General features: G+C 46.1%; 2 protein-coding genes across 8 annotated transcripts in view; one reads left to right on the top strand and one right to left on the bottom strand.

The window, feature by feature from the left end:
* The window catches only part of SGPL1 (sphingosine-1-phosphate lyase 1), a 51,459-nt gene extending 38,803 nt beyond the window's left edge, over positions 1-12,656 (top strand). For all 6 annotated transcript variants that reach the window (XM_044756644.2, XM_044756675.2, XM_070489659.1 and 3 more), the window contains exons 8-15: positions 1,499-1,587; positions 2,966-3,071; positions 4,484-4,582; positions 5,235-5,384; positions 6,706-6,944; positions 7,849-7,995; positions 9,230-9,350; positions 9,885-12,656. In XM_044756644.2, coding sequence (XP_044612579.1) covers positions 1,499-1,587; positions 2,966-3,071; positions 4,484-4,582; positions 5,235-5,384; positions 6,706-6,944; positions 7,849-7,995; positions 9,230-9,350; positions 9,885-10,025 — 1,092 coding nt within the window. In that variant the 3' untranslated portion in view covers positions 10,026-12,656. The remainder of the gene's footprint in view (positions 1-1,498; positions 1,588-2,965; positions 3,072-4,483; positions 4,583-5,234; positions 5,385-6,705; positions 6,945-7,848; positions 7,996-9,229; positions 9,351-9,884) is intronic.
* A 2,299-nt stretch (positions 12,657-14,955) lies between these two features.
* Positions 14,956-20,145, bottom strand: PCBD1 (pterin-4 alpha-carbinolamine dehydratase 1). 2 transcript variants are annotated; one of them, XM_070489673.1, is made up of 5 exons: positions 19,838-19,926; positions 17,911-18,028; positions 16,911-17,042; positions 16,311-16,391; positions 14,956-15,515 (listed from the first exon to the last, which is right to left on the bottom strand). In XM_070489673.1, exons 4-5 carry the CDS (start codon positions 16,377-16,379, stop codon positions 15,417-15,419), a joined length of 168 nt encoding a protein of 55 aa, XP_070345774.1. In that variant the 5' UTR covers positions 16,380-16,391; positions 16,911-17,042; positions 17,911-18,028; positions 19,838-19,926; the 3' UTR covers positions 14,956-15,416. The 2 variants fall into 2 exon arrangements, with proteins under 2 accessions (XP_070345774.1, XP_044612623.1); XM_044756688.2 differs by lacking the exon at positions 17,911-18,028 and having other exon boundaries at positions 19,838-20,145.
* Between the last annotated feature and the right edge of the window lie 6,989 nt (positions 20,146-27,134).

The following is a 27,134-nucleotide window of genomic DNA, read 5'->3' on the forward strand; positions in this document are numbered from 1 at the left end:
TTGCTTAGGTCATTCCTGGGCCTTAGTAAGAGATTGACGCACTGCACACTTGGACTTTGCTCGTCCTTTCCTGTCTTTCTTCACAACTGGTTTGGTTCCACATGTGACATTCTGAGGTTTTCTGCTAGACCACAGGACATGCTGCTGATCTGCAGAGCTGATCTCAACTGTGAGCATTTTGTCTTCTCTAGCATAGAAATGCAGAGAAGGGTCCGATGTCCAAGACAGTGTGTTGTCTTGTGGATGACGGTCACATGTTTCATAAAGACTTCCTGAATCAAAAAATGACTGACTTTGCTCAGCTAATCTGCCATGTAACTCTTGACCACTGGGATTGTCTATCCAATGGTATTTTTGTCCTATATGTGGATGTTATTTTAGGAAATTTCAGTAGTCACTCTCTCATTCCATCTCATAGTAAGCTACACTAAATATGAAAACTTAGAAAGTTTTACTTCTTATCAGCGGATGCTAATGGATGATATTGGGTGAATCCCTTTAGTCTCTCAGGGGCTCCATTTTCTCACCTGTAAAATGAAAAAGCTATCTAAGATTATGTGAATCTTTGGAGATGATAAATCTAAGAAAATATTCCCCCAGCTTTGCTTTTCTGTTCATTTTGAAATGATTCGTTCTTAGATGTTATCGAAGGATAGCCAGATGGGTATGATGTGCCTGTGTTGGTCATGGTTTACTGAGAGTGACCTTGGGCATTAAGAAATGTTAACGGAAAGTCTGTTGGGCGTCAGCCATGAGGCTGGGTGCTTGGAATGCTGTCATGAACAGATTGGTCCCCACCTGCGTGAGTTTGTAGTCCAGTGAGGAAAAGAGGATAGATGAAACTACCCCCGAGTGTGTTTGTTTCATCTCTGGTAAGGAAGTTCGCCTGTATCAGAGGGGCCAGGCCTAGCTGCAGGAGTTTTGTTTTATTTAAAACAGGAGCTTTTTTTTGATTTCAGATAAGTAAGATAAACTTCTGTCTAAGTAGAGGCTTCTACTTTTCTTTGTCTTTCAAGCTTGTCAAAACCACAAGTTCACTTTGGAATGTATGACTGTCTTTTGGTCTTGTAACGTATTGCATAGCTTACTAGAATTATAGCTTTATAATTTCACATTCTTCAGTGGGTATTGAAAATTTATAGCAAAGTCAGTAGCCCTGATGGTTTTGAGTTGTGTAAAATGCTCTGTCCTACCTGCAAGTGGACGAATTGCGGAAAGGGAAGTGGAGGCTGCACAGGTGGGTCTGGGCGGATGTCTGTTTGTGCATACAGTGTGGAGCCTCTGCCCATTCTTACTTAGTAGTTTTTACTCTGTTTCTGAACCAAAATTGGGCTTAGCAACAAAGCCAGACTCTCCTTCTGGAAGACGTGGCAGTGTCTGCTCTGCAGCATCCAAGACCTGATCTGTTCCTCCGTCAGACAGTGACAAGATCAAGGCAGGAAGTGCGTGCCCACAGCTCTAACTCCCCTCCATAGATAGCATCTCTTCTTTGTTACAGGTGACCTCTGGGGGCACAGAAAGCATATTGATGGCCTGCAAAGCCTATCGGGACCTGGCCTTCGAGAATGGGATCAAAACTCCAGAAATGTATGTATGTGTGGCTGTCCTTTTCCCCTTTTAGATTTGTCTCGTTGGAGTACTGCTCTGTGAAATGGCCTGACAGTCTGTTTTCCGCTTCTTCTCTTCCTCTGGCAGTTCCGGTCCTCTTTCCTCCTGTTCTATGCCCTGGACGCTTATCTCTTGACATTCAGCAAAATCCTGAGTGGGTCAGCCAGTTAACTTTAAAGATCGTTCCCTTTGCCAGCCCCCAGGTTTATACCCGGTGTATACTGTAAGCAGAGTGAGATTCTTTTTCTACAAGTGACAGTTATAGGACTACGTCTTTAAAATCCTGTGGTATTTATTATAAATTATCTGGAGCCTAAGGAAAGCTCTCTGCTTGTCTTAGTTCAGTGAAAGTTAAAATATGAATATGCTGCCTCAGGGTGCTCCCTAAAGAAGCCTGAGGGCTGTTTTCTGGGGGGAAAAATTTGAAAACTCTTTTGGAGATTTACCCATATTGCCATCCCATGGACCTAATTTTGGTATCTAGTTGCATTTTTTTGTCTTGACCCTTTCCTCGTACAGTGTGTTTATACCACATCTCTTGGGTTAATGTTTTTCCTACAAGTGTCAGTGACTAAGGGTTTTGCCACACATGATCTCATGCTGTGATTCATACTTAGCCTAAGAGAATAAATTAGGCCACCATCTTGCTTCGTGCGTCAATCTGCAGTGCTCTGTGCTTACTCGGTAATAGCGATTCTTCTCCCTTAAAGGGAACAGATCAGTTGTAAAATGAGTGCAGTAACTGAGAGAAGTCTGAAAGCAAGTACTCTTTTACTGTGAGAAGTTTCCTTTTTCGATACTATTTAAAGTGCTGCTTCCAAGTATGTAGGAAAAATAGGGATTTTAGTTTCTCATAGGATCATGGTCTTTCAGAGATGGAGGGGACCACTGATCTGATGCTTGACTGCTGCTCTGACGTCCCTGCCGAGCAGTCTTACATTTTCTGCTAGAACATGTGTCACATCAGATGCTTGCTTCCCGTCGAGGTATGGTCTTCAGGTAGCCGGCCATAGAAGGCTCTGCCTTGTGTGGATCTGATCCGTATTCCCTGCCCCGCATCCTTCATCTGCCAGCCGTAATTTATGCTGTGGATCCCCTGATGTGGGATTACTTTCGCGTTCTTCCTGTTGCCAAAATGATTTCCTAAATAGTAGGGAGAAAATTTCTATAGAAAATCAGTTGACTACTTCTTGTTCCTGCTTAAACAGAAAATTAAAATAATATAAGCACTTTTAAAAATCTGAGGAAAAATAATCAGAGGTTCACTCCTGGTAATTTAGATTAGCTGCTAGCTCTGCTTTCTCTGGAACCCTATTTTGATCTGAATTTCGTTATTCTCTTCTTCCCTGTCATTTAGCGTGGCCCCCCAAAGTGCCCATGCTGCATTTGACAAAGCAGCCAATTATTTTGGGATGAAGATTATTCGGGTTCCGCTGAACAAAATGATGGAGGTGGATGTTCGGGTGAGTTCCTCGGAAGGGCTCTTGTCTGCCTTGGGCTGTGAGAAGCAGGAAGTTTACCTGATTGACTAGCTTTTCTGTGTCACACACTGATGGGCTCAAAATGCCTTTGATTGTAGCAGCCTGAGTTGTGAAAACTGCCGTTGGCAGGGGTGGTGGATTGTAGCTGCAGTCTCTTCATAGACTCAAGAGTTCTCATAGGAGGGTGAGCTGGTTGCTAACTTGAGACTTTAAAGACCTGGGCTTTGCTTCAGCACCATCACTTGCTCTTCTTGGTTTGTAAAATTATCATTAAGACTCACTCTGATTTTGATTGGCTTGATGAGTACTGTTGCCGTTAAAATAGTAATTATGTTTTTCAGAAGTAAACTATCTAATTTACTAGCACTAGCATTATTTCCACTTCCCATCTTTATTGAGGTGTTAACTGATAATTAATTAACAAATAAAAAATCGTATGTAGTTAAGGTGTACAACTTGATGTTTTGATATACATATACATTGTGAAATAATCACCACAATCAAGTTGTTTAACATATCCATCGCCACACATAGTTACTATTTTCTTTCTTCTTTTTTCACGGTTAGACTACTTAAGATACCTTCTAGATCTCTACACAGATTTCAAGTATACAGTGCAGTATGGTTAAGTATAGTCACATGGCCATACGTTACATCTCCAGAACTTACTCACGTTGCATAACTGAAACTTCGTACCCTTTGACCAACGTTTCCCCCTTTCCTTCATCCTCCAGCCCCTGGCAACCACCCGTTTACCCTTTGCTTCTGTTTTAAATTCCACATATAAGTGAGATCATACGGTATTTGTCTTTCTGTTCCTGGCTTATTTAACGTAGCATAATGTCCTCTACGTTCATGCATGTTGCTGCAAATGGCAGGCTTTCTTTTTTAAGGCTGAATAATATCCCTCTAGTAATTATTTTTATACCTTGCATTTGTGTAGGACTTTCCAGTTTTCAGAGTGCTGTCAGAATCACATTTGAGCCTCATGACAGCCCAGGGAGGTTGTAGAAGTTATTAGTGTTCTTGCAGTTCACTGATGAGGACACAGACTGGGTGAGGTGAAGTAGTTTCCTCCAGGTGCCACTGCTAGTAAGAGGGGCTGGGCCGCACATGTGGCTCTTTTGCCTTTTAGCCCAGTATTCTTTTTACCCTCACAGTGATTTTGTTCTTTTTATATTGTGCTCTCGGACTGTTTTCCCCACATGGACCCATCTGGCCTTGTTTGTGTTCTGCCCCTGTGGTGGGGAGGCGGTCTTCTCCTGGGTTGGAGAGGTGAAGGAGGGTGCACAGTGGACTGAAACTCAAATAGTAGCCTAGGTTGCTCTTGGCAGCAGAAGAGAAGAGCAATTGTGACGTGGCTTCTCATTTTCCTCTAAACTTTGAACCCCTAGGCAATGAGAAGAGCCATCTCCAAGAACACTGCCATGCTCGTCTGCTCTACCCCCCAGTTTCCTCATGGCGTCATAGATCCTGTCCCTGAAGTGGCCAAGGTACGGAGAGGAATGGGCTGCTGGGCAGTCAGCTAAGGTTCTGCAGTAGAATCTAATGGTGCAGTACTTGGCAGCTAAAGCCATTCTGAGTTTAGACTTCAGCACATCAGCCCTGTAGGAAGCCCTGCAGCTCTGTTTGGAGCCTCTGAAAGTTACCAGCTTCTCTATGATAGGGGAGGGGTAACACAAGGAAGAAGCTTTGTTTAAATTGGATACTCTGACAGAGTCCTGACTTTTCATTCACATCAGAAAATAATCTGCGTTTAGAGGCAGGCATACCAGAGGGTGGTCTTCAGCGTGCTGCCCCATCGCACCTCGCTTCCCTGCCTGCGGTTGTTAAAGCAGGACCTTCCCCTCCAGAGGCAGCCTGAGTCTGAGTGCTGTGCCTGGCCTGCCTGCGTTTGCAGAGAGTTTGACGCCCTTGCATATTTAAATATAAAATAGCATATTTCAGAGAAATTATTTTGAATGCTAAATACATTTGAAAGATGAGCAGTATTAGGAGTGTCAAAAATAGCCAGTTTTTTAAACATGGAAGAGAGAGTATGTAATGGCCTGTGGTTCTAGCCCACCTCTCCACCCACGTCTTGCAAAGTCTTTATTAGACGCGATAAATGAAATTCTCTCATGGTCTTTGTTTTTTTGGAACTAGCTGGCTGTCAAATACAAAATACCTCTTCATGTAGACGCTTGTCTGGGGGGCTTCCTCATCGTCTTTATGGAGAAAGCAGGATACCCACTGGAGCAACCATTTGATTTCCGGGTGAAAGGTGTGACCAGCATTTCAGCTGATACCCATAAGGTGAGTGAGGGAAGAGATCAGATGTTATCAGAGTAGACAATTGATTATTTTGACTATTATCAACAAAATAAATTGGTTAAAGCATGAGCCCCCCCCAAAAAAATATAAAATTAAATCTGACTCTGCTCTCACCAGGACATCTGATTCAGTTGACAAAGTGTAGTGATGGAGGAGACAAGCACTAGTGAAAAGAGACCTGCTATCTGCGTGTCACATGGCTAAGAGAATTTCTGTATCCACTGACTGTGCAACTGGGATGTGCTAGTGTAGTGGCCCTTATATAAAAATTCCCTGAATCCTCGAGGTTGTGCGGGCTGGAGGGCAGAGGTGGGGTTGATGTTGGAATTCCTGAGCGGAGGTGTGCTAATGCTGCAGTTCCCACACTGCTGTGCTCCGCACTGAGTGACAGGACTGTGTTGACCGACGAGTCCTTGGAAAAAAAGAACTTGCGTGCTCAGGAATCTTCAGCTTGTAATGTTTGAAAAGTCCATGCCTGCCACCCCTGGTGGACTGAGACAAAATCTAGATCAGTCAGGAACTCTTTTAAACTGTATCCAGATGTGGAAGAAGTAGCAGCCTCGGGAATGTATGCCTTGTTTTGATTGCAGTTTCCGAGCTTATTTTAGAGTGTAGTAAAGACCTGTTTTTCAGACTCTAAATCATCAGCATGAGATCTTCAGTCGGGGTATGACTTCATTTTGCCACGGCACCCAGACAGCTCCTGTGCCCTCTTCTCACTACCCATCCTCACGTGGGTCAGGGAGTGAGATCAGTTCCCTGTTACTTCAGTGCGAGTTAAGTAGGATGGCCTGTTTGCTATAAGGAAACCAAGTACCTAGTTTATTTCAGAGTTAGGTTAAGTAGCTTCTAGATCCTGAGCACCATAGTGTTCTTAGAAAGGAAGTGGAATACTAAGCAAAAAAGATGAGAAGGGAGTCAAAGCATGATTTTAGTTGCTCCAGGTGACTTGAATTTCATCCTTTCCTGGCTTCCAGTGGAAGTGGAAATTTATCTTTGCTTCCGTCCTGACATACCACCCTGGCGTAATGTTTTAAATAAGGAAAAGCACATGCTGAGCGAGAGAGAAAGTAAAGGCATTAGCTGGACAAGACATTCTTCTTCCTAGGCCTCAGATTCCTCATCCCTAAAATAGAGATTTAAACTCCATCCTTTCAGTTCCCTCTGCCCTTTAACAATCTACCTTTGAATTTTTGGTGTGAGTGGGAAACAAACTGACACACGAGGAAGTGTGCATGATACGCGTTCTGGGACAGGCCTCTGTCTGAAACGGTACCCTCACCTGTCTGCTTCTCCCCCTCAGTATGGCTACGCCCCCAAAGGCTCTTCAGTGGTGTTGTACAGTGACAAGAAGTATAGGAGCTACCAGTTCTTCGTTGACACGGATTGGCAGGGTGGCATCTACGCTTCCCCGACCATGGCAGGCTCACGGCCTGGTGGCATCAGTGCAGCCTGTTGGGCCGCCTTGATGCACTTCGGTGAGAGCGGCTATGTCGAAGCTACCAAACAGATCATCAAAACTGCTCGCTTCCTCAAGTCAGAGTATGTGTGGAAGATGTGGTTCTGCCTTGTCTCTTGCTTTGTCTGCTAGTAGAGTAGGCTCAAGGCATCTGCCTGGCCAAGCACCCATAGCACAGCCCATTTGCCGTCCACTGAGAGACCAAGGATTTAGGACAGCAGCTTAGGAGTGTGTTGCTGGCCTGGGAGGATGAGCTCCCTTGCTCCACTGTGACTTGGAGGGTCAGGTCATCTCTGAGGGTGTCTTTAATAATTGGCAGCTCTTACCAAGTGCTAATATCTAGTGTAATGGTTAAGGCAGTGGTTCTCAATAGAGCCTGCATCCTAATCACCTGCAGGCCGTGTTAAAATGCACATTGCTGGGCCCCACTCCTGGAAAGCTGATTCAGTGGGTCGAGTTTGAGGATTTGCATTTCCAGGAAGTTCCCAGTAGATACTGATGCTGCTGGTCTGGGAATCACACTTGGAGAGTCACTGGAATGAGAAAAGAATTAGAGATGGGACAGAATGAGTAGGGGAGCGGGGGTGATGAAATCTGGGGCTAAGCTAAGGCTGGAATTGGCTGCATGCTTCATTTTACATATCCGTTTGTGTATTCCCTGCCTGTGTCTCTGCATGTCACTGGGATTGGGGATGCTTTTTCAGGATCTTGAGGGTGAAGGAAAGTGGCCAGTAGGCATGTCTTATTTGAAAAAGGCCTGCGTATGGTTCTGATAGACCCATCTGTTGAGAAGTGCTGGACCATTTCTTGCTGTAGGGATTACATAGTGACATTTTAAACTGTAGAGATGGAGGGATTATCTTTCCAAGATTTTTTTTAAAGTACATCTTTTATGCCTCAGAGGCCCCTGGGGGATTAAAGAGATGATGACCAGAGGAATATATGTGGCTGAATTTCCTTTTTGTTCCTTTGTTTGTTTGTTTTAAGACTGGAAAAAATCAAAGGCATCTTTGTTTTTGGGAATCCTCAATTGTCAGTCATTGCTCTGGGCTCCCGTGATTTTGACATCTACCGACTATTTAACCTGATGACTGCTAAGGGGTGGAACTTGAACCAGTTGCAGTTCCCACCCAGGTAAGCTTGAAGAAGCCTCTTTTGCTTTCTTTACATCATGACTTGAAGAACTTGGGAGGCAAGGAGACCTGAAATACAGAGATTGACTGCTAGAGCCCAGCACATTAGTGGCAACTGTGGTATCTACAGGATTTCTGTCTTGCCACCTGGCGTTATTCAGTATCAAGAATGAGACCATTAGTTTTTTTTTTTTTAATTTTTTTTTTTTTTTTTAAGATTTTATTTTTTTCCTTTTTCTCCCCAAAGCCCCCTGGTACATAGTTGTATATTCTTCGTTGTGGGTCCTTCTAGTTGTGGTATGTGGGACGCTGCCTCAGCGTGGTTTGGTGAGCAGTGCCATGTCCGCGCCCAGGATTCGAACCAACGAAACACTGGGCCGCCTGCAGCGGAGCGCGTGAACTTAACCACTCGGCCACGGGGCCAGCCCCGAGACCATTAGTTTTAAACTCTGGCAAAATAAGATGGCAGCCTCTTGAGACCAGTGGTTGGTATTGAGATCCCCCACTCCACTCTCTTTCTAGGCTCCATACTCGCTGATCCATCTTGTACACAGCCATCAGATTGCTCTTATAAACTGACTTGGTACCTGAGTAATAGTCAACTTAGAACCTTCCAGAGGGCCTTTAAGCATTCAGGGCCACGACTGTCTTCTTTAACATGCTTTTCTAACCTAATCTTCCATGATGCCTTTAAATACACACTCCACTCCAGTGGACTAGGTCTCCCCATGTCCTTCATGTACCCATGATACTTTCACATGTTGGTGCCATTGCCAGCCCCCGCTGGACTCTTCTCTTTCCTCTTCACCATCCCTCTGTCTCCCTCCAGGGAGAGTTACAGTTTCTTCTTTGCCCTGAAGTCCTTCAGGACCCCAGCCTTACGGCCCTGTCCCCGTGAGGGTTTATCATCTAAGAGAAAAGCATCCCATTGGTGGTTGAAGGAATAGCTGTTGACAGTTTTGGAGGGAGGGGTGGGCCAGAACAGCCAGCTGTATTCATTCTATCCAGATGGTTCTTGATCACGCTGAGAAGCCCTCCTGCTGGCCCATACTTGACAACACATGTATTTGAGAGCCCTGGGTCCCAGGACTGGGAACAACTTGGATGCCTACACTTTTCACAAATAACATGAAGAAGCAACCAATAAATTCCTGTATTTGGGGCTGCTTTATTTTATGACTTTTTTTTCCGTTTTCCAAAGTTCATCTCTCTCTGTCTCTTTTCTTCTCCCGTAGTATTCATTTCTGCATCACGTTAGTACACACCCGGAAGCGAGTAGCCATACAGTTCCTAAAGGACATCCGGGAATCTGTCACTCAAATCATGAAGAATCCTAAAGCAAAGACCACAGGAATGGTAGGGACACTTTGGGTTTTTTCTTCCTGTGGAAGTTTAGGTATTGGTGGGGATTTGAAAGAATCATATGACCTCGAATCTGTTCCTGCCTCTGCCCTGTATCCACAAACCTCTTTCCTTATTTAATTGGAGCTGATGGTCTCTGCTTCACCCAGTCCTAGGGTTTTTTAGTCTCAAATGAGATATACTATATATAAAGCACCTTGTAAATTTGAAAGTGCTGTACAAAGGCAGATGGTGGTGGTGGTATCCATTTGAAAGGAAAAGTTTGACACAGGAAAGGCAATAAACCTGTTTTCTCTTGAATTTTCTATAGCAAAATCCATAGGATAGTTCCTTTGGGAAGAAAGGCAGACTGGCAAGTACCCATGAGAAATTTACTGTGCCAGCTGTCTCCTGATAGAGTTGTGCCTGGATGGGCATGGAGGGGAGAGGAGAGCACCTGGGGGACAGGGAGCAGGAGGGCATAAGCATAGCTTCGTTTTTGTTCCCGTACCCCTCATCTCTAATTACATGCTTTGACTGGATTTGTAGGGTGCGATCTACGGCATGGCCCAGACAACCGTTGACAGGAACCTGGTGGCAGAATTGTCCTCGGTCTTCTTGGACAGCCTTTTCAGCACAGATACTGTAACTCAAGGCAGCCAGATGAATGGTTCTCCAAAACCCCGCTGAACCTGACCCCTTTCTGCCCCTGAGGGACTTCTGGCCTCCAGACGATTCTCTGGGTGTGGAACAGGCCACGTACAGTTTCACCATCTGGTCTCGCTCAATAGAGCACAGCAAGACAGACCATGAGACAGCTTGATCCTCAGGATTCTTGTTCCTCCCTTGATAAAGGGATAAATAATTCCATTATGTAATTATTTTGCCCTTGTTCTAAATGTTACCCTAGCAGTTGTTTTAACCATTTCCTTCTCTAACCTCTCTGGCTTTCAGCTTCACTTGATCCTTGTGGGGCAGCTCTGACCTGACCTGACTCCTTAGGGAAGCCGAGTTCAGTTGATGAGATAGAAAAAGGCTTTCTCGGGGATCTCAGGCGGATGGGTTGGATAGGAAGCTTTGAGCGGACCGCTGTCTCCCAGGTGGGTCTTGGGTATGCTTTAAGCAGGAGGCGTTTTCACGCCTCCTCGCTGAGTAGTTTAGTTGTCTCTCTTAGAGTCACTTTTATTGCAACTTATTTTATTTTTCTAGGACACAGATTGACCAGGCTGTTGTGCCTACCATTCAGGATTGGAGTGGTCAAGCTTATCTGCTCAGTCTACAAGGCAGGGTTTGGAGTGGTCCATTGGTCCTGTTGTGCAATTGCAGTCCCCATTTGATACTTGATTGCCACCATCTTTTGAGATTCTTGTTTGAAGTTATGCTCCCATTAGTTTGTTCTTGTTTCCATGGACTGGGAAGAGAATGTGGTTTCTAGAGAATCTAGGACTTTCTGGCCCTGGTGCTGCCTCTCTGAATTGGCAGTGTTTAGAACCCACCTGAACTCTCTCCTGGGCTGGTGATGAAACCAGACCCTTTTCCAACCTTGTCTGAGTATCAGAGTAGGATGAGCACCCAAACTCAAATGAGTGTCACCAAAGTTCATGGTGGTCCTCCCCTCCCCTATTGCTTTAAGCCACCTTGTATGAGAATGTGTTCGCCTGAAGGAACAGCTCAGAGCACCTTCACAAGTTGCCTTGACTTACGCCCTCCTCGCACCCACCTAGGGTGAGAGAGCCCCAAGGCAAGGAAAGTTTTCTCTCCCCATAGTATGTTCTTCCTGCCTCTTCCTCCTTTAGTCTGCTCCCAAAGGTACTATGGCAGCTTAGCCTCTGGTACTGACTGCTTCTCAGCCCTGTCTAGGACGAGAGAAACTTTTTGGAGTAGGTGAACACGATGGCAAGTGTCAGTTGTGGTCTAGGGCCCGAGATCCCTTCGTAAGACTAGTTGCTCAGGGTGGTACAGGGACAGGACCAAACCCTGAACCCACTTCCTACCCTCCTCTTCCCTGCATGGGCCCTGATCTAGGTTGAGCCACTGCCCTACTCTGCTGAAGACATACTGTGTGCCTTTTCCTCAGCAGTGAGCAGCACTGGGCTATTCCTGACCTAGGCCCTAGGGGAAACGGATCAGTCTTTGAGGGTTTTATTTGGGTAGGGGAGTACATAGGTAAGTCAGGAGAAACTTTCTTCTGTTCCATTACCCTTCTCAGGGACTCCTGAACATTCAGCCTCTTCAGGCTGGTAGCCTCTCGCCTCCCTCCCTGAGAATGCTGGCTGGGAGAGCCAGAATGACCAGACTTTCCCCAAGCTCCTTAGCACGTTTGTCTGAAGTGTTCTTAGCACCGTACTTCCTACACAACAGCTCTGACTGGCTGGTCATCTCATTGCAGGGCTGGGCTGTGTGTGTGCGTGTGTGTGTGTGTGTGTGTGTGTGTGTGTGTGTGTGAGAGAGAGAAGGAGGGGGAGAGACGAGGATATGGGAGTCATTCCCTCCAGTTGCTGAACTGGTCGGCACCCCCAGAGAGAGGACCTGTGGTGGGAGCTGTGTGTGAATTGTCTTGGGTCTCTAGTGCATTCATTATGTTGGAGGAAGTCCAAGGACCCAGAACCACCCAGCAGGCACCACTGTGGTTTGTCAGCTGCTAAAATGGAGAAGCACGTGCCCTACAGAGTGTGCTGCTGCTTCCAGTGTCTCTCCAGGACCTTCTCCTGTGCTGTGGCAACACTGCTGCTGGGGGGCAGTGGTGTTTTTCAAAGGGACCTACTGTAGCCATTTGAATTTCTGATCATAAGCCTGAGTTTGACTAACAGTTGTGGACTTTCCATTCTGTGTATCTACGTGTAGTAACACCTAGTCTGGCGGGGGGGGCGGGATGTCTTAATGATACCATGTAGCAGATGTCACACTGGCCTCTGCAAAACTCTGCCGTCTTGTTTCTGCACTAGAAGTAAGTAGTCCTGTGAATACACTGCCATGCCACTCTTAACATTACGGCAAGTGTCAGTTGTGGTCTAGGGCCCGAGATCCCTTCGTAAGACTAGTTGCTCAGGGTGGTACAGGGACAGGACCAAACCCTGCACCCACTTCCTACCCTCCTCTTCCCTGCATGGGCCCTGATCTAGGTTGAGCCACTGCCCTACTCTGCTGAAGACATACTGTGTGCCTTTTCCTCAGCAGTGAGCAGCACTGGGCTATTCATGGTACTTGCCTCTTTTAAATCTTTCGTCTTTAACCTCCCCCTTCCCATCTCAAAGCTCCCTTCCTAATTGCAGCAATAATTTCTTAAAAAGCAATTAAGTAATTAAATGTCCCAAATCTTAATCACTGTGGGTTGCATTCATTTGTTTATTGCGGCACAAAGGAGATCCCAGATGGGGTGGTGGCAGCTGGCGAACTGCCTGCTGGTGAGACATCGCCCCCTTGTGGTGAAATGTTCTGTGACCACTGATATTGGGGCCAGCGGGCAGAGATGATGAGCGGCAATCCCGCTCAATTCCAAGCACTTTCATAGGTAGCTCCACTGAAGGGGTGGTCATACCTGTTTTAAAGTGGTTTGGAACTCAGGTCTTTAGTTCCCCAGGGCCAGGGCCCTGCCTTAAGTGTTGTGTCATCATCATCCACTTCTTACACCTTAATGACGCCTTAAGCTCTGCGGTGGTCTCAGCCACCTGGGCAGTGTGGCTCTGTCTAACCAGAGGACACTGACTTCAAGCCCTGCCTTTGGTTTGGGGGCTAATGGAACCCCTCAGATGATCTTTGCACATGTCACCACTCGGCATTTTGTTGCTTTATGAATAACAAATGAGAAGTCTTTCCAAAGGGTCACTCAGGTTCTGAAGACTGTTATTCAGATAACCCAGCTTTGCATTCTGGCTTTCAGACCTTTCAGACTTTGCCAGAATCAAGCGAAGGAATGCCACCTTTGCTATAGTTTCTGCCAAATGACTCGGCTCCTGAGCACCTACTTGCTTTGAGGTAAACCCTGGAGAAAGAGGGGCCAGATATGCTTGGTTAGGAGGCCTGTCCTGTCCAAGAAGTGGGGTCCAGATGCTTGTACATGCTCCTCACGGCTGGGAGCCCCTTTGCCTTCTCTGGATTCTCAGTGGCAACAAGCCGCTTTTAGCTAGACCCAGTAGTGACGGAAGTAAGGACGGAGCCTAATTTGATAGCCAGCAACTCGAGCCTGGTCAGCAAAAGTCACGTGTTTGAGGGCTCTTTCTTGAGTTGGAGTCTTAATTGCCTTACTTGTGCTTTCTTCTTTTTCATAGTCTTTCCTTAACATTCTCCCCTATAATTTCAATTATTTCCATTAATTTTAGAATAAATATATTTATTTCTAAAAAGTATTCCTGTGTCTTTGTCTAACACAAAGATGCTTCATACAACTGGAATGACCTCTAGGTTGGCATTTTTCAACCTCTCATCCATGACAGTAAGCAGAGGCAGGGAGGTGACGTACACATGGTCCATACCTCCGTGTCTGGTGGCTTCTGTCCCCTAACACACAGTCATCAGGTCAGAGCACACTTAGAAAAATTTATGTCAGACATGGAGCACATGGGGGACTGCTGTCTGAACCTTGTTGGTTTTGAAATTAAGCTTTGCTGAGAACATGCTAGTAACATAGGTACTGATAATCCTTACTGGCATGTAGGCTGGGAAGGGAGTCCTGCTAGTCCATCTTACCAAAAATGCGCTTATTTCTCAACCACCACCCTCTGCCTCTTTTCTCACCCTTGTTGCAGGACCAACTCATCCAGGGTGACTGGGTTGACACTGCTAGATCCCTGGTCCCAGTGACCCTGGCATTTGGCTTAGTACCCAGGCAGCTTCAGGTTCAGGTCATAGGTGAGAGCCCGTCGGGAGAAGGGCTTCCCACTCTTGCATAATGGCATACGTGGGACGATACCCACGTGGCATGCACACAGGGGTAGAGATGAGACTGCTCTCGGCCCTTCTCCTAGTCATGGCGCATCAGTGGGAGCATTCTGCCCTAGAGTTACTGAGCTGGAGGAGTGATCTGTGTGAATCAGCTGCTTAACTGCTCAGATGGTAGATAGCCTGTCACCTCCTAAGCTGGGCCTTTTCTTATCTTCCTTATAGAGTAAAAGCAGGTGACCCTTGAGACTTTGGCTAAGTTTCTAAGAAACTGTAGAAACCATGAGGATTAGAAATCTCACCATTGGATGTTGTAGACCAGAAGAAGATATACAGCCCATGACACCCTGGCTAGTCATAGGTCACACCATGCATATAATACTGTCCTACACACCTTCATCTTTGTTCGTGATGCTCCCTGAGCCTTCTCTGCCTCCAGAATCCTATTCAGGTCTTGAAGGCACATCTCAAATGAAGCTTCCAGATTCCCCTTCTTAATCGCTGTGTGTTCCCATTTCATTTCTTATCCTTGCATCTAGCATTAATTCATCCTGCCTAGTAATAGTTAACTGTTTTCTTGCTTAATTTCCCAGGATGATGATGAACTCCTTCAAGGCAGGGTGGTCTGGTGGCCTTTTCCCCCCAGTGCCTTGAACACTGCATTGCCCAGAGGAAGTGCTTTAAATGCATATTGACTCCAATTTGGATTGACCTGTGGAAAAGAAGATTCTAGAGCCTGAGGCCAAGTAAAACCATAGTTTTATTTGAGGCATAAAAGCACATATGTTTCTGTCACACAGGATAGGCTTGACTTTAGGATCTTGGTTTCTATCGTAGACACAGCTGTCACAGCTTCTTGGGAAATGAACTAAAAAGGGATCAAGACACAGCCTGGAAAGAAAATTACTGAAAAAACAGTACTGTTGCTGGAAAGTCACAAAGAAAGGGAAGATCTTACTTCACTTAGTGTACATGTAACAGAGCCCCGAGGATGAAGAGAGTGGTGTGGGGAAGAGTTCCTGGTGTTGGCCCATGTGCTGGCATCTCCTGTTTTCCCAGCAAGAGCTCACCCCTAAATGGAGGCAGCAGGGTTGCCTTGGCAACTCTGACTGCATCACCATCTCGAGGCTCCCCAGTTCCCTCTCTAGATTCCCAGTTCAGTAACCCCTGTCCCCTGAAGAATTCCAAGAGGAAGGGCAGGGTCTATGTCATGGACACTGCTACTTGTTCGATGAAGCTGGCCAGGTTTATGTCCCGCTCTGAAAGGCCTGCACACTCATGGGTACTCAGGGTGATGTGGACCTGAAACAAAACCAGAGATTCAGGGCCAGCCGATTCCACTGACTTCACCTAAGAGCAGGAGAAGCACTAGCTGTGGGGCTCAGCCACCCTGAGAGCTCCAGAGCAGTGGCCGGTGTCCACAGTCTGTCCGGGGGCTGCCTGCCTGACGTGTCTGTAACAACAATGCAAAACTGTCTTCTATTACACCTCCAGAAACAATGGAGACTTCAGCTATAGGATAAAAAAGAAATATCGAAGTAGCATGAGCAACCTAAAAGCTAAAGACCAGACCCAAACCAACTCCAGCCCCGAATGCTGTCCATCTGCAGCCCATCTCTTCCAGCCTGCAGTGTTCTTAGGGAGTCCAGCATGGCACTTGGCACATGGCAGGCACTGAACGACTGTCTCAATTCATTCAGCAGACAATCTGTGTTTGCTGTGCACGGGTGTTCTTAGCTCAAGTTTATTACTTTTTCATTCTTCCATACCTCCAGAAAGCTGGAAGCCATTTAGAGCTCTTAACAGTCACTAGGCCTGACTGCCACAGCCCTTCCTTCCTTGGGTTTTGCCTTCTTAAGGTCTACTTTAACCACAGGTTATCTCACAAGTGTTTTAATTTGCAGTTCTTTAATTTGTAGTGAGAGGGGAGTAGTTTGTGTTGATTCTAGGAAGGAGATGAATGGAACAGGAGGAGTGGACAGTCAACCTGTGGGTGAGGAGGGCTCATGGGACGTCCAAGGAAGGGGCCTTCAGAATGAGCCAGGATCCTCAGATCCCGGGTGGGCGGGCCCAGCGCAGCAGGCATGCGCCACTCACCTTGTTGTACACGTTAAACCATTCGGGGTGGTGGTCCAGTTTCTCGGCCTGCAGGGCCACTCTGGTCATGAAGCCGAACGCCTGTTTGGTGAGGTGAGACTCAGGTTAGTGTTCTGAGAGACTTCTGGGTACCTTCTCATGGCCAGTGTGAGGCCTCCATGAGGAGGGTGCAGAAGCGCCCTACAAACAGAGCCCTCTAACTTTCATCACTCCCCCTGGCATCCTGCCACTGGTTCTAAGGCCAGAGTTGGAGGTGATCTTTCTGCAGTAGGAAGAAAGTCTTGTTACTAGGATCACTAAGGAGGTGGAGACACCTGAGAGGTTTCTAGTCTTGGCCAATCTTCTGGCTATCCAATAAAACGTCTTCAGATGTACGTGTTTCCTACTTGAACTATCTCTTTTAAGGATTTTTTCTCAAAGTTCTAGGTATGGAGAGCCTAAGACCCATCTCCCCACACACCAATCCCCAAGGATGACACCTGCCAAGGAAACTGGATTAGTATTGTTTCTCAGAGTCTTGGCCAATAGGACTTTAAGGGAGAAAACACATTCTGGAATGTGACCCCATCAGCCCAGTCTCAGAAAACTCTGGTGCCATACCCTATTGAAGTCTTTGAAATGGAACTGCTTGAAGATAGCATCTCGACCTTCCAACTCGTTCCACCCCACAGCTCTCAGGTTTGGCAGCAGCTGCTCCCTCTCCTCAGCACTTAGCCTGTGTGCTTTGCCAGCCTAGGAGAGGAAAAAGAACAGAGCCCAAGGGCATTTCTTTTTCACAGGACAAAAGAAAGGGCCCCAGACCTTCGGGGAAATCTAGCCAGCCTCCACTGACACCCTCAAAGGGCAGCTGGTATAAAGCAATAGACTGGGAGGTGTGAGGGTGGCGCCCTGCCCTGGAGGTGGGGCCCTGGCTCACACACTGATAGGTTCTTAGATTTTACACTCCACTCACAGGACAGAAAATCCTGAGGAATAATGCAAACACTGGGACTGAGAAACACTCCTCCCCAACCCCTGCCCCCAAAGCCTTACAGATGAACCGCCCCCTCCCAAAAAAAACCCCAGGTCTCTTATGTTAGAGGGAGGAAAAGCAAAATCAAGCCCAGATGTGTTTGTGTTACAACACAACCTTTCAGAAAGAGTCCCGTGATGGTCCAACCTTCCTTTTCCAGTCCACCCCATGCCTCTACTGTTACTGTCAGGTGTATGGAAGAGGAAACTGAGGCCCAGAGAGGGGAAATGACCACTCTTCTCTCACCCCCCCCTCCCCCCCCGCAACCTGTCAGTGAGAGCACAGGCATCGTTCTCAACGTGGGTCTGTGCATCTGCATGCCTGGGGCCGGGCAAAGGAATTAGCACTTAAAACATGTTCCAGGCAATTCTTAGCCACACTGCAGTTGACAACTACTGGCACTACCTCCCAGTGGGTCCTCTGTCACGCTCCCATGCAGCCTCTGGTTCCCAGCTGCCAGGCCTAGGCTTCTCAGATTTCTGCATTCTTTTCTAGTCTGTCCACTTGGGAAGCCCAAGCCACATAGCTCAGTCCCAAAAGTGGAAGTAATTTGGCCTTCTGGCAAAACTAGTGCCTCATCCTATTTACCTATTGTGCAAAGTGCCCTCTAGGCAGCCACTGGCACAGCTGAGGCCATGAGCGGAGCCCTCAGAGAAGAGGGAAGCAAAGGTCAGTTCCATCCTCTGGAAGGATGCAGGCCTAGGAGCTTAAAGGGATCCCAGAATTTAGGCTCCTGAAATAGAACTACTCAAGACAAACTGTAGAGGGCTACATTAAAAATCAGTCAGTCAGGTCTGGGAGAGTCCGTGAGGGAGGTTAGTGTAGCTTTCAGGAGGCAGCCTGCAGACTGGAAGCCGTGGGGTGAGCTGGCAGCACTGGTCCAGGCCTGGGTTCTGCCACTCTCCAGTCAGGTGGCCTGGTGGCACTCAAGGGGACAAGAACTTCCACTCCAGAGATCAGCAGGAGGAGCCAATGGGACACTTTGGTGAACACTGTTATTAAGGAATGTCATCTGTATTTTTAAAAAGAGATTCCCTCGGGCAAGCAGCTTCTGAGGGGCCGTGCAGGCTGGGGTAGGACTGGAAAAGCGTTGTAGCACTCAAGTCAATCTTTTCTCCCTCCTGGAAAAGCCTGTTCCCTCGGGACTGATCTGGCTTGGTCCATCTCCTCGGCTCTGGAAGGCTGGAGCCGGCAGTAGAGATCTGCATCACGCACCCACCCCATCTCTGTTCCACAGCTGGCCCTTTCTCAGTGGCTGAGAAGCCTGGTCCATGTATCCAGGCAACCAGATGACCAGATGTCAGCCAAAGCATCAGAACCCACTTAGTTCTCTGGCTCTGAAAGGAGTGGGTGGGTACCAGTGAGCTCCTAGGAAGCCCCCCTCTTTCTCTTTAGAGTCTTCTGGAATCTCCCAAGTTTCATTGCTGGGGGCTGAACTGACAAGCCCCTCTGAGATCTGGGATCAGAGAGGGGGAAGGGGTGGTGTTTGCTTAGTAAATCACAGGTCAGGCCTGGACGGCCTCCGCCCCTGGGAGAGTGTGCAGAGGGGTTACTGATTACCCATCCTTGGGGCCTCAGTGCCCCTCACAGTCAGCTTCACTCACCACACCCCCTCCCTCCAAGCCACAGCCTTCAAAAGCCACCTGCCCTCCCAGGTGTCACCACAGTCCCAACTGTTCCTAATGCTTTTGGGCCAGAAATGGGCAATTTAGTCGAGTTACCTGGGTCTAGCAGCTCCTCTGCCTGTTGCCTAGGGGCTCACCTGTGTCACCTCCCTAGCTGAGAGCAGCCGGGGGCAGGGTTGAAGAAGAGCTGAGCACACAGGGCCCGAGACCCTCCTGGGGGGAAGCTCAGCGGGGAGGAGGCGTCATCCTGAGCAATCATGTCCCCGTGGCTGGGCACAGGTCTCAAACTAGGCGCCAGGGGCCGCTCTGAGGTGGGGGCCAGCACAGGGTGCACAGAAGGCTTGGCCAGCCCCCATGCCCAGAAGTGCAAGCGAGGGGCAGTACACAGACACGCAGAGGAACACACACACTATCTCCTCCTCTCACTCACACACACAGCCTTCCCCTCACCTCCAATATGGAGCAGAACCGTGCCACCGAAGGGGACGATATCTGCGGGCTCACTATGCTGCCCCTCCCCACCCTGGCCCCGGGCCCACTGCCCCACCCCCGTCCGCAGCACTCAGGCGCCGAGGGGGCACCGGCCTGGGAGCAGGGCCAGGCCTGGGCTCCCGCCTCGCTGTTACCCGGGCCTGCCTTCGCCCCTCTCCCAGCCTCAGCTTTCCCTGGGGCGCCACCAGGGGGTGGGAGCGGGGGACACCCCGACTGTCCGCGCCAAGGGCGCGGCTGCTCTGCGATGGGCTCGGAGTGACCTTCCCCTGCCCCCCCGCCCCGCCCTCGCCGCCGGCCTGGGCGGGACCCCGCGCGGGCCCCTTCCTCTCTTCCGCCCCTCCCGCGCGCCCGTTCCTAACGGGGCTGCTCCGATCGCGGCGGCACGCGAGCCCCCTCACCATGTCGGGGCGCAGACGCGGGCGGGCGGCAGGTGGCGGCGGCGGCGGGGGCGGGCGCGGCGCCGGGCGCACTGGGCAGCCGCCGGGCGGGGCTGCGCTCGGGCCGCCCCGGGGCGGGGAGCGCGGCGGGGGAGGGGCCGCCCACCGGTAATGTTTAACCCCGGCCGACGCGCTCGGCCTCTGCCCTCTTCCAGCACTTTCCTCGGTGCCGGTGCGGTTGTCACAGGGCGCGCGGGTTAAGTACGCGCGGGCTCCAAATGCGTACTTCTTGCATTTGAATCGTGCTCTGCCGCTGCCGGCTGCGTGACCCTGGGCGCGAGATTATCATTTACTTTTCTTTTTTTCGATAAAGTGTTTTACCTTATCGAGGTATTGACCTACAATAAACCGCACGTATTTAAAGTGTACAATTTGCTACGTTTTGACATGTGTGCTCCCCTGCCACCGTCACCACGATCACGATCATGAACATATCCATCACCCCTAAAAGTTTCCTTCTCCGTCCTCAGACAGCCATTGATCTGCTTCTGGTCACTCCAGATTGGATTGCATTTTCCAGATTTCTGTGTAAATGGAAATCATACAGTACGTACTCCTTTTGTGTCTGACTTCTTTCACTCAACATAATTACGGTGTGCTATGAACTTTTGCATACAAGGTTTTGTGTAGATACATACTTTCATTTTTCTTGGGTAAATGCCGAGGAGTGGAATGGCTGGGTCATATGACAGGTGTGTGCTTAAAACTGGTTAGGAAACTGCCAAACTGCTTCCCAAAGCGGTTGTACCGTTTTGAATTCCTACCAGCTGGGGAGGAGAGGGCCAGTCCCCGTCGTCCGTCTGTCCGTCCGTCGTCCCCCCCTCCCCCGCCCCCCAACATACAGGCATCCCCCTACTGGGTGTGATCACCTTTTTAAATTTCACCCATTCTAATTGGTGTATAGTAGTATCTCACTGTGGTTTTAATTTGAGTTTCCTTAATGACTAATGATATTAAACACCTTGTCATGTGCTTATTTGCCATTGGTATGTCTTTGATAAATTGCCTGTTCAAATTTCCTGCCCATTTTGAGTTATTTTCTTATTGGTTTTTGAGAGTTCTTTGCTCTGGACACAAGCACTTTATCAGATACATGGTTTGCAAACATTTTCTTTGCATTCTCGCAGTGTCTTTCAAAGAGCAAATGTTCTTAATTTTGATGAACTCCAATTTAACAAATGTTTCTTTTGTAGATTGATATTTTGGTGTTGTAACTAAGAAATCTTTGACTAAAAATGTGTAGGTTTATTTGTGGATTCTCTATTATGTTCCATTGATCTATTTGTCCATCTTGACAGTCAGGTAATATAAGTCCTCTAACATTAAAAAACATTTTTTTTTTTTAGTTTCTTTTTTTTTAATTGAGTTATTGATAGGTTACAATCTTGTGAAATTTCAGTTGTACATTAATGTTTGTCATTCGTGTTGTAGGTGCACCACTTCACCCTTTGTGCCCACCCCCCACCCCACCTTTCCCCTGGTATCCACTAAACTGTTCTTAGTCCGTAATTTTAAATTCCTCATATGAGTGGAGTCATACACAGATTATCCTTCTCTCGCTGGCTTATTTCACTTAACATAATTCTCTCAAGGTCCATCCATGTTATTGCAAATGGAATGATTTTGTTCTCTTTTGCAGCTGAGTAGTATTCCAATGTATATATGTACCACATCTTCTTTATCCATTTGTCTGTTGATGGGCACTTAGGTTGCTTCCACGTCTTGGCTATTGTAAACAGTGCTGCAATAAACATTGGGGTACATAGGACTTTTGGGATTGCTGACTTCAAGCTCGTTGGATAAATACCCAGTAGTGGGATGGCTGGATCGTATGGTAGTTCTATTTTTAATTTTCTGAGGAATCTCCATACTGTTTTCCATAGTGGCTGCACCAGTTTGCACTCCCACCAGCAGTGTATGAGGGTTCCTTTTTCTCAGCAACCTCTCCAACATTTGTTGCTGTTAGTTTTAGATATTTTTGTCATTCTAACGTGTGTAAGGTGATATCTTAGTGTTGTTTTGATTTGCATTTCCCTGATGATCAGCGATGATGAGCATCTTTTCATGTGCCTATTGGCCATCAGTATATCTTCTTTGGAGAAATGTCTGTTCATGTCTCCAGCCCATTTTTTGATTGGGTTGTTTGATGTTTTGTTGTTGAGTTGCGAGAGTTCTTTATATATTGTGCATATTAAGCCTTTGTAAGATATATGACTTGCAAATATTTTTTCCCAGTTAGTGGGTTGTTTTTTTGTTTCAATCCTGTTTTCATTTGCCTTGAAGAAGCTCTTTAATCTGATGAAGTCCCATTTGTTTATTCTTTCTGTTGTTTCCCTTCTCTGAGAAGGCATGGTGTCCGAAAAGATCCTTTTAATACTGATGTCAAAGAGTGTACTGCCTATGTTTTCTTCCAGAAGCCTTATGGTTTGAGGTCTCACCTTTAGGTCTTTGATCCATTTTGAGTTTATTTTGGTGAATGGTGAAAAAGAATGGTCAATTTTCATTCTTTTACATGTGGCTTTCCAGTTTTCCCAGCACCATTTGTTGAAAAGACTTTCTTTTCTCCATTGTATGCCCTCAGCTCCTTTGTCAAAGATAAGCTGTCCATAGATGTGTGGTTTTATTTCTGGGCTTTCAATTCTGTTCCATTGATCTGTGCACCTGTTTTTGTACCAGTACCATGCTGTTTTGATTACTGTAGCTTTGTAGTATGTTTTGAAGTCAGGAATTGTGATGCCTCCTGTTTTGTTCTTTTTTCTCAGGATTGCTTTAGAAATTCAGGGTCTTTTGTTGCCCCATATGAATTTTAGGATTCTTTGTTCTAATTCCGTAAAGAATGTCATTGGGATTCTGATTGGGATGGCGTTGAATCTGTAGATTGCTTTAGGTAGAACGGACATTTTAACTATGTTTATTCTTCCAATCCATGTACATGGACTGTCTTTCCATCTCCTTATGTCGTCATCCACTTCTCTCAGAAAGGCCTTGTAATTTTCATTATATAGGTCCTTCACTTCCTTAGTTAAATTTACCCCAAGGTATTTTATTCTTTTTGTTGTGATTGTGAATGATATTGTATTCTTGAGTTCTTTTTCTGTTGGTTCATTACTGGAGTATAGAAATGCTACTGATTTATGCAAATTGATTTTATACCCTGAAACTTTGCTGTAGTTGTTGATTACTTCTAACAGTTTTCCAATGGATTCTTTGGGGTTTTCTATATATAAGATCATGTCGTCTGCAAACAGCAAGAGTTTCACTTCTTCCCTCCCTATTTGGATTCCTTTTATTCCTTTTTCTTGCCTGATTGTTCTGGCCAGGACCTCCAGTACTATGTTAAATAAGAGTGGTGATAGAGGGCATCCTTGTCTCATTCCTGTTTTCGGGGGATGGTGTTCAGTTTTTGCCCATTGAGTATGATGTTGGCTATGGGTTTGTCGTATATGGCCTTTATTATGTTGAGGTAGTTTCCTTCTATGACCATTTTGTTAAGAGTTTTTATCATAAATGGCTGTTGGATCTTGTCAAATGCCTTCTCTGCATCTATTGAGATGATCATGTGGTTTTTATTCCTCAGTTTGTTGATGTGGTGCATCACGTTGATTGATTTGCGTATGTTGAACCATCCCTGTGTCCCTGGTATGAATCCCACCTGATCATGATGTATGATTCTTTTGATGAATTGCTGAATTCTGGTTGCCAAAATTTTCTTTAGAATTTTTGCATCTATGTTCATCAGTGATATTGGCCTGTAGTTCTCTTTTTTCGTGGTGTCCTTGTCAGGTTTTGGTATCAGCGTGATGTTGGCCTCATAGAATATGTTAGGAAGTGTTCCATCTTCCCTAATTTTTTGGAATAGCTTGAAAAGGATAGGTATTAAATCCTCTCTGAAAGTTTGGTAAAATTCCCCAGGAAAGCCATCTGGTCCTGGGGTTTTATTCTTTGGGATGTTTTTGATTGCTGTTTCAATCTCTTTCCTTGTGATTGGTCTGTTCAAATTGTCTGCCTCTTCTTGAGTGAGCTTTGGGAGATTGTAGGAGTCCAAGAATTTATCCATTTCCTCTAGGTTATCCATTCTGTTGGCATATAGTTTTTTGTAGTATTCTCTTATAATCTGTTGTATTTCTGCAGAGTCTGTTGTTATTTCTCCTCGCTCATTTCTGATTTTGTTTATTTGAGCTTTCTCCCTTTTTTCTTTGTAAGTCTGGCTAGTGGTTTGTCAATTTTATTTATCTTCTCAAAAAACCAGCTCTTTGTCTCATTGATCCTTTCTACTGCCTTTTTCATTTCAATAGTATTTATTTCTGCTCTGATTTTTATTATTTCTCTCCTTCTGCTGACTTTGGGCTTCATTTGTTCTTTTTTGTCTAGTTCAGTTAGGTGTGCTTTAAGGTTGCTTATTTGGGATTTTTCTTGTTTGTTAAGATGTGCCTGTATTGCAATGAATTTTCCTCTTAATACAGCTTTTGCTGTATCCCATATGAGTTGGTATGGCATGCTATCATTTTCATTTGTCTCCAGGGATTTTTTTATTTCTTCTTTAATTTCTTCAATGATCCATTGCGTGTTCAGTAGTGTGTTGTTTAGTCTCCACATCTTTGTGCCTTTCTCAGCTTTTTTCTTGTAATTAATTTCTAGCCTTATAGCCCTATGATCTGAGAAGATGCTTGTTATTATTTCAATTTTTTAAAATTTGTAGAGGCTTGCCTTGTTTCCCAACATATGGTCTATCCTAGAGAATGTTCCATGTGCACTTGAGAAGAATGTGTATTCAGCTCTCTCAGGGTGAAGTGATCTATGTATGTCTATTAAGTCCAATCGTTTTAGTTTTTCATTCAGCTCCACTATTTCCTTGTTGATTTTCTGTCTGGATGATCTGTCCATTGATGTGAGTGGGGTGTTGAGGTCCCCTACTATTTTTGTGTTGTTTTTAACATCTTCCTTTAGGTCTGTTAATAGTTGCTTTATGAATCTTGGTGCTCCTGTGTTGGGTGCATAGATATTTATAAGCGTTATTTCTTCTTGCTGAAGTGTCCCTTTGATCATTATATATTGTCCCTCTGTGTCTCTCTTTACCTGTCTTATTTTGAAATCCACTTGGTCTGATATGAGAATTGCAACACCTGCCTTTTTTTCCTTGCTATTTGCTTGAAGTATTGTCCTCCACCCCTTCACCCTGAGTCTGTGTTTGTCCTTGGGGCTGAGGTGTGTTTCCTGGGGGCAACAAATTGTTGGATTGTGTTCTTTAATCCATTTTGCCACTCTGTGTCTTTTTATTGCAGAGTTCAATCCGTTCACATTGAGAGTGATTATTGATGCATGTGGACTTAGTGCTGTTAATCTGTCGCTCATTATCTTGTTTTCCTGTGTTTCTTTTCCTGTTTGCTTTAGACTACCCATTTAATACTGCAATTTCTTATGCTGGGTTTCTTAGATTTTTCCTTATTTATGACTTGTGACTCTGTTCTGTACTTTATTTTAGTGTCTACCTTGAAGTTTGTGTTTAGAATCTCGTGTATAATATAGTCTATTCTCTGGTGGTCTCTTACTTACTTGACCAATACTGATTTAGACCCTTTGCTCTTCCCCTCCTAAATAATTATTTTCATTTTTTATTCCAACTCGTCTTATTATTTGGTAGTTAGAGTGCTAAGATCGTCCTTGTTTTGGTAGTTTCCTTACCTTTACCCCAATGCTATAATTGAATATTTGCTATCCTGTTCTGGTTCTATCCATCGGTCTCCCTAGTCTGTGGATTGTGTCCCCTTTCTCCCTTTTTTCTTTTTTCAGGTATGAGAGCCTTCCTGAGGATTTCTTGTAATGGAGGGCTTTTGGTTACAAATTCCCTTAACTTTTGTTTGTCTGGAAAAGATTTAATTTCTCCCTCATATCTGAAGGAAATTCTTGCTGGATAAAGTATTCTTGGCTGAAGATTTTTATCCTTTAATGCTTTGAATATGTCTCTCCATTCTCTCCTAGCTTGTAGGGTTTCTGTAGAGAAATCTGCTGACAGTCTGATAGGGGCTCCTTTATAGGTTATTCTCTTTTGTTTTCTTTCTTCCCTGAGTATTCTTTCCTTATCTTTCCTTTTTGCCAACTTTACTACTATGTGCCTTGCAGTAGGTCTTTTTACATTGACAAATCTAGGAGATCTAAAACCCTCCTCTACACACATTTCTCCATCGATCCCTAGATTTGGGAAGTTCTCTTCAATAATTTCGTTAAGCACACTTTCTGCTCCATTTTCCTTTTCCGTATTCTCGGGAATTTCTATGATCCTTATATTCTTACTCCTCGTTGAATCCATTATCTCTCGGAGATTTTCCTCATTTTTTTTTAATTCTTAGTTCTCTTTCTTCCTCTGTCTGGCGCCATTCAGCCTGTCTATCTTCGATTATGCTAATTTTCTCCTCTATGTTGTCTACACAGGCATTCAGGGAATCCGTATTCTGTTTTATCTGGTCCATTGTGTTTTTCATCTCAAGTAATTCTGTTTGATTCTTCTTTATGATTTCAATCTCTTTTGTGAAGTAACTCCAGAACTCGGCTTGTTTCTCTATCTTTCTCTCTACCTCATTGAATTTTTTGATTATAGCTGCTCTGAACTCATTATCACTTAGTTTACCTAATTCCAAGTCCTCAGGACTTAATTCTATGTTTTTATTGTTTTCCTTCTGGTCTGGGGCTTTTATAAATTGCTGGGTGGTAGAGGAGAGGTTTTTTCTCATGGTGGTAGAATTCAGTTGCAGTTACAGCCTGTCGCCACTAGATGGGGGTCGAGAGCTGCGTGTTATGAGCTCTCCGCCTTCGGGCAAGATGGCTGCGCCCACTGGCTTTGCGGGGTGGGGGTGGGGGGCTGGGGGGGCAGGGGGGCGGGGGGGGGCGAGGGAGGCGGGGGGGGGGTGAGGGGGGGTGAGGGGGGGTGAGGGGGGGTGAGGGGGGTGGGCTGTTACTCACAGGCGCAGGTCTGGGTTCAGATCAGTTCTGTTCTCTGGTCTCCCAAGGCCCTTGATTTATGGGGTCCCCGCGGATGGAAGCTTTCCCCCGTCAGCGGGTCTCCACTGAACCAGGGCAGGAGTGCTGGATGATCCCCGGTCGCGCAGCCCCTCGCCCACTCCTTCCTGACCCGCCGCAGTGATCGCAGACTCTAGGGAAGGGAGCGATGTTCTCTCCTTCCGTTCCAGCACCTCCGAGGGTGTAAGCAAGGTTATGATCTCCACCTTCTTGGTATTGTAGGTCTCTAACGAGCTGGCATTAT

The sequence above is a fragment of the Equus asinus genome, chromosome 2, assembly GCF_041296235.1.
Source record: "Equus asinus isolate D_3611 breed Donkey chromosome 2, EquAss-T2T_v2, whole genome shotgun sequence".
NCBI lineage: Eukaryota > Metazoa > Chordata > Mammalia > Perissodactyla > Equidae > Equus > Equus asinus.

Excerpts from the sequence above, each read along its gene's own strand:
- PCBD1 (XM_044756688.2), bottom strand. Across the intron at positions 16,392-16,910 it reads ATTTCAAAGACTTCAATAGG|GCGTTCGGCTTCATGACCAG; the intron begins GTATGGCACCAG and ends CTCACCAAACAG. Across the intron at positions 15,516-16,310 it reads GGTTTAACGTGTACAACAAG|GTCCACATCACCCTGAGTAC; the intron begins GTGAGTGGCGCA and ends GTTTTGTTTCAG.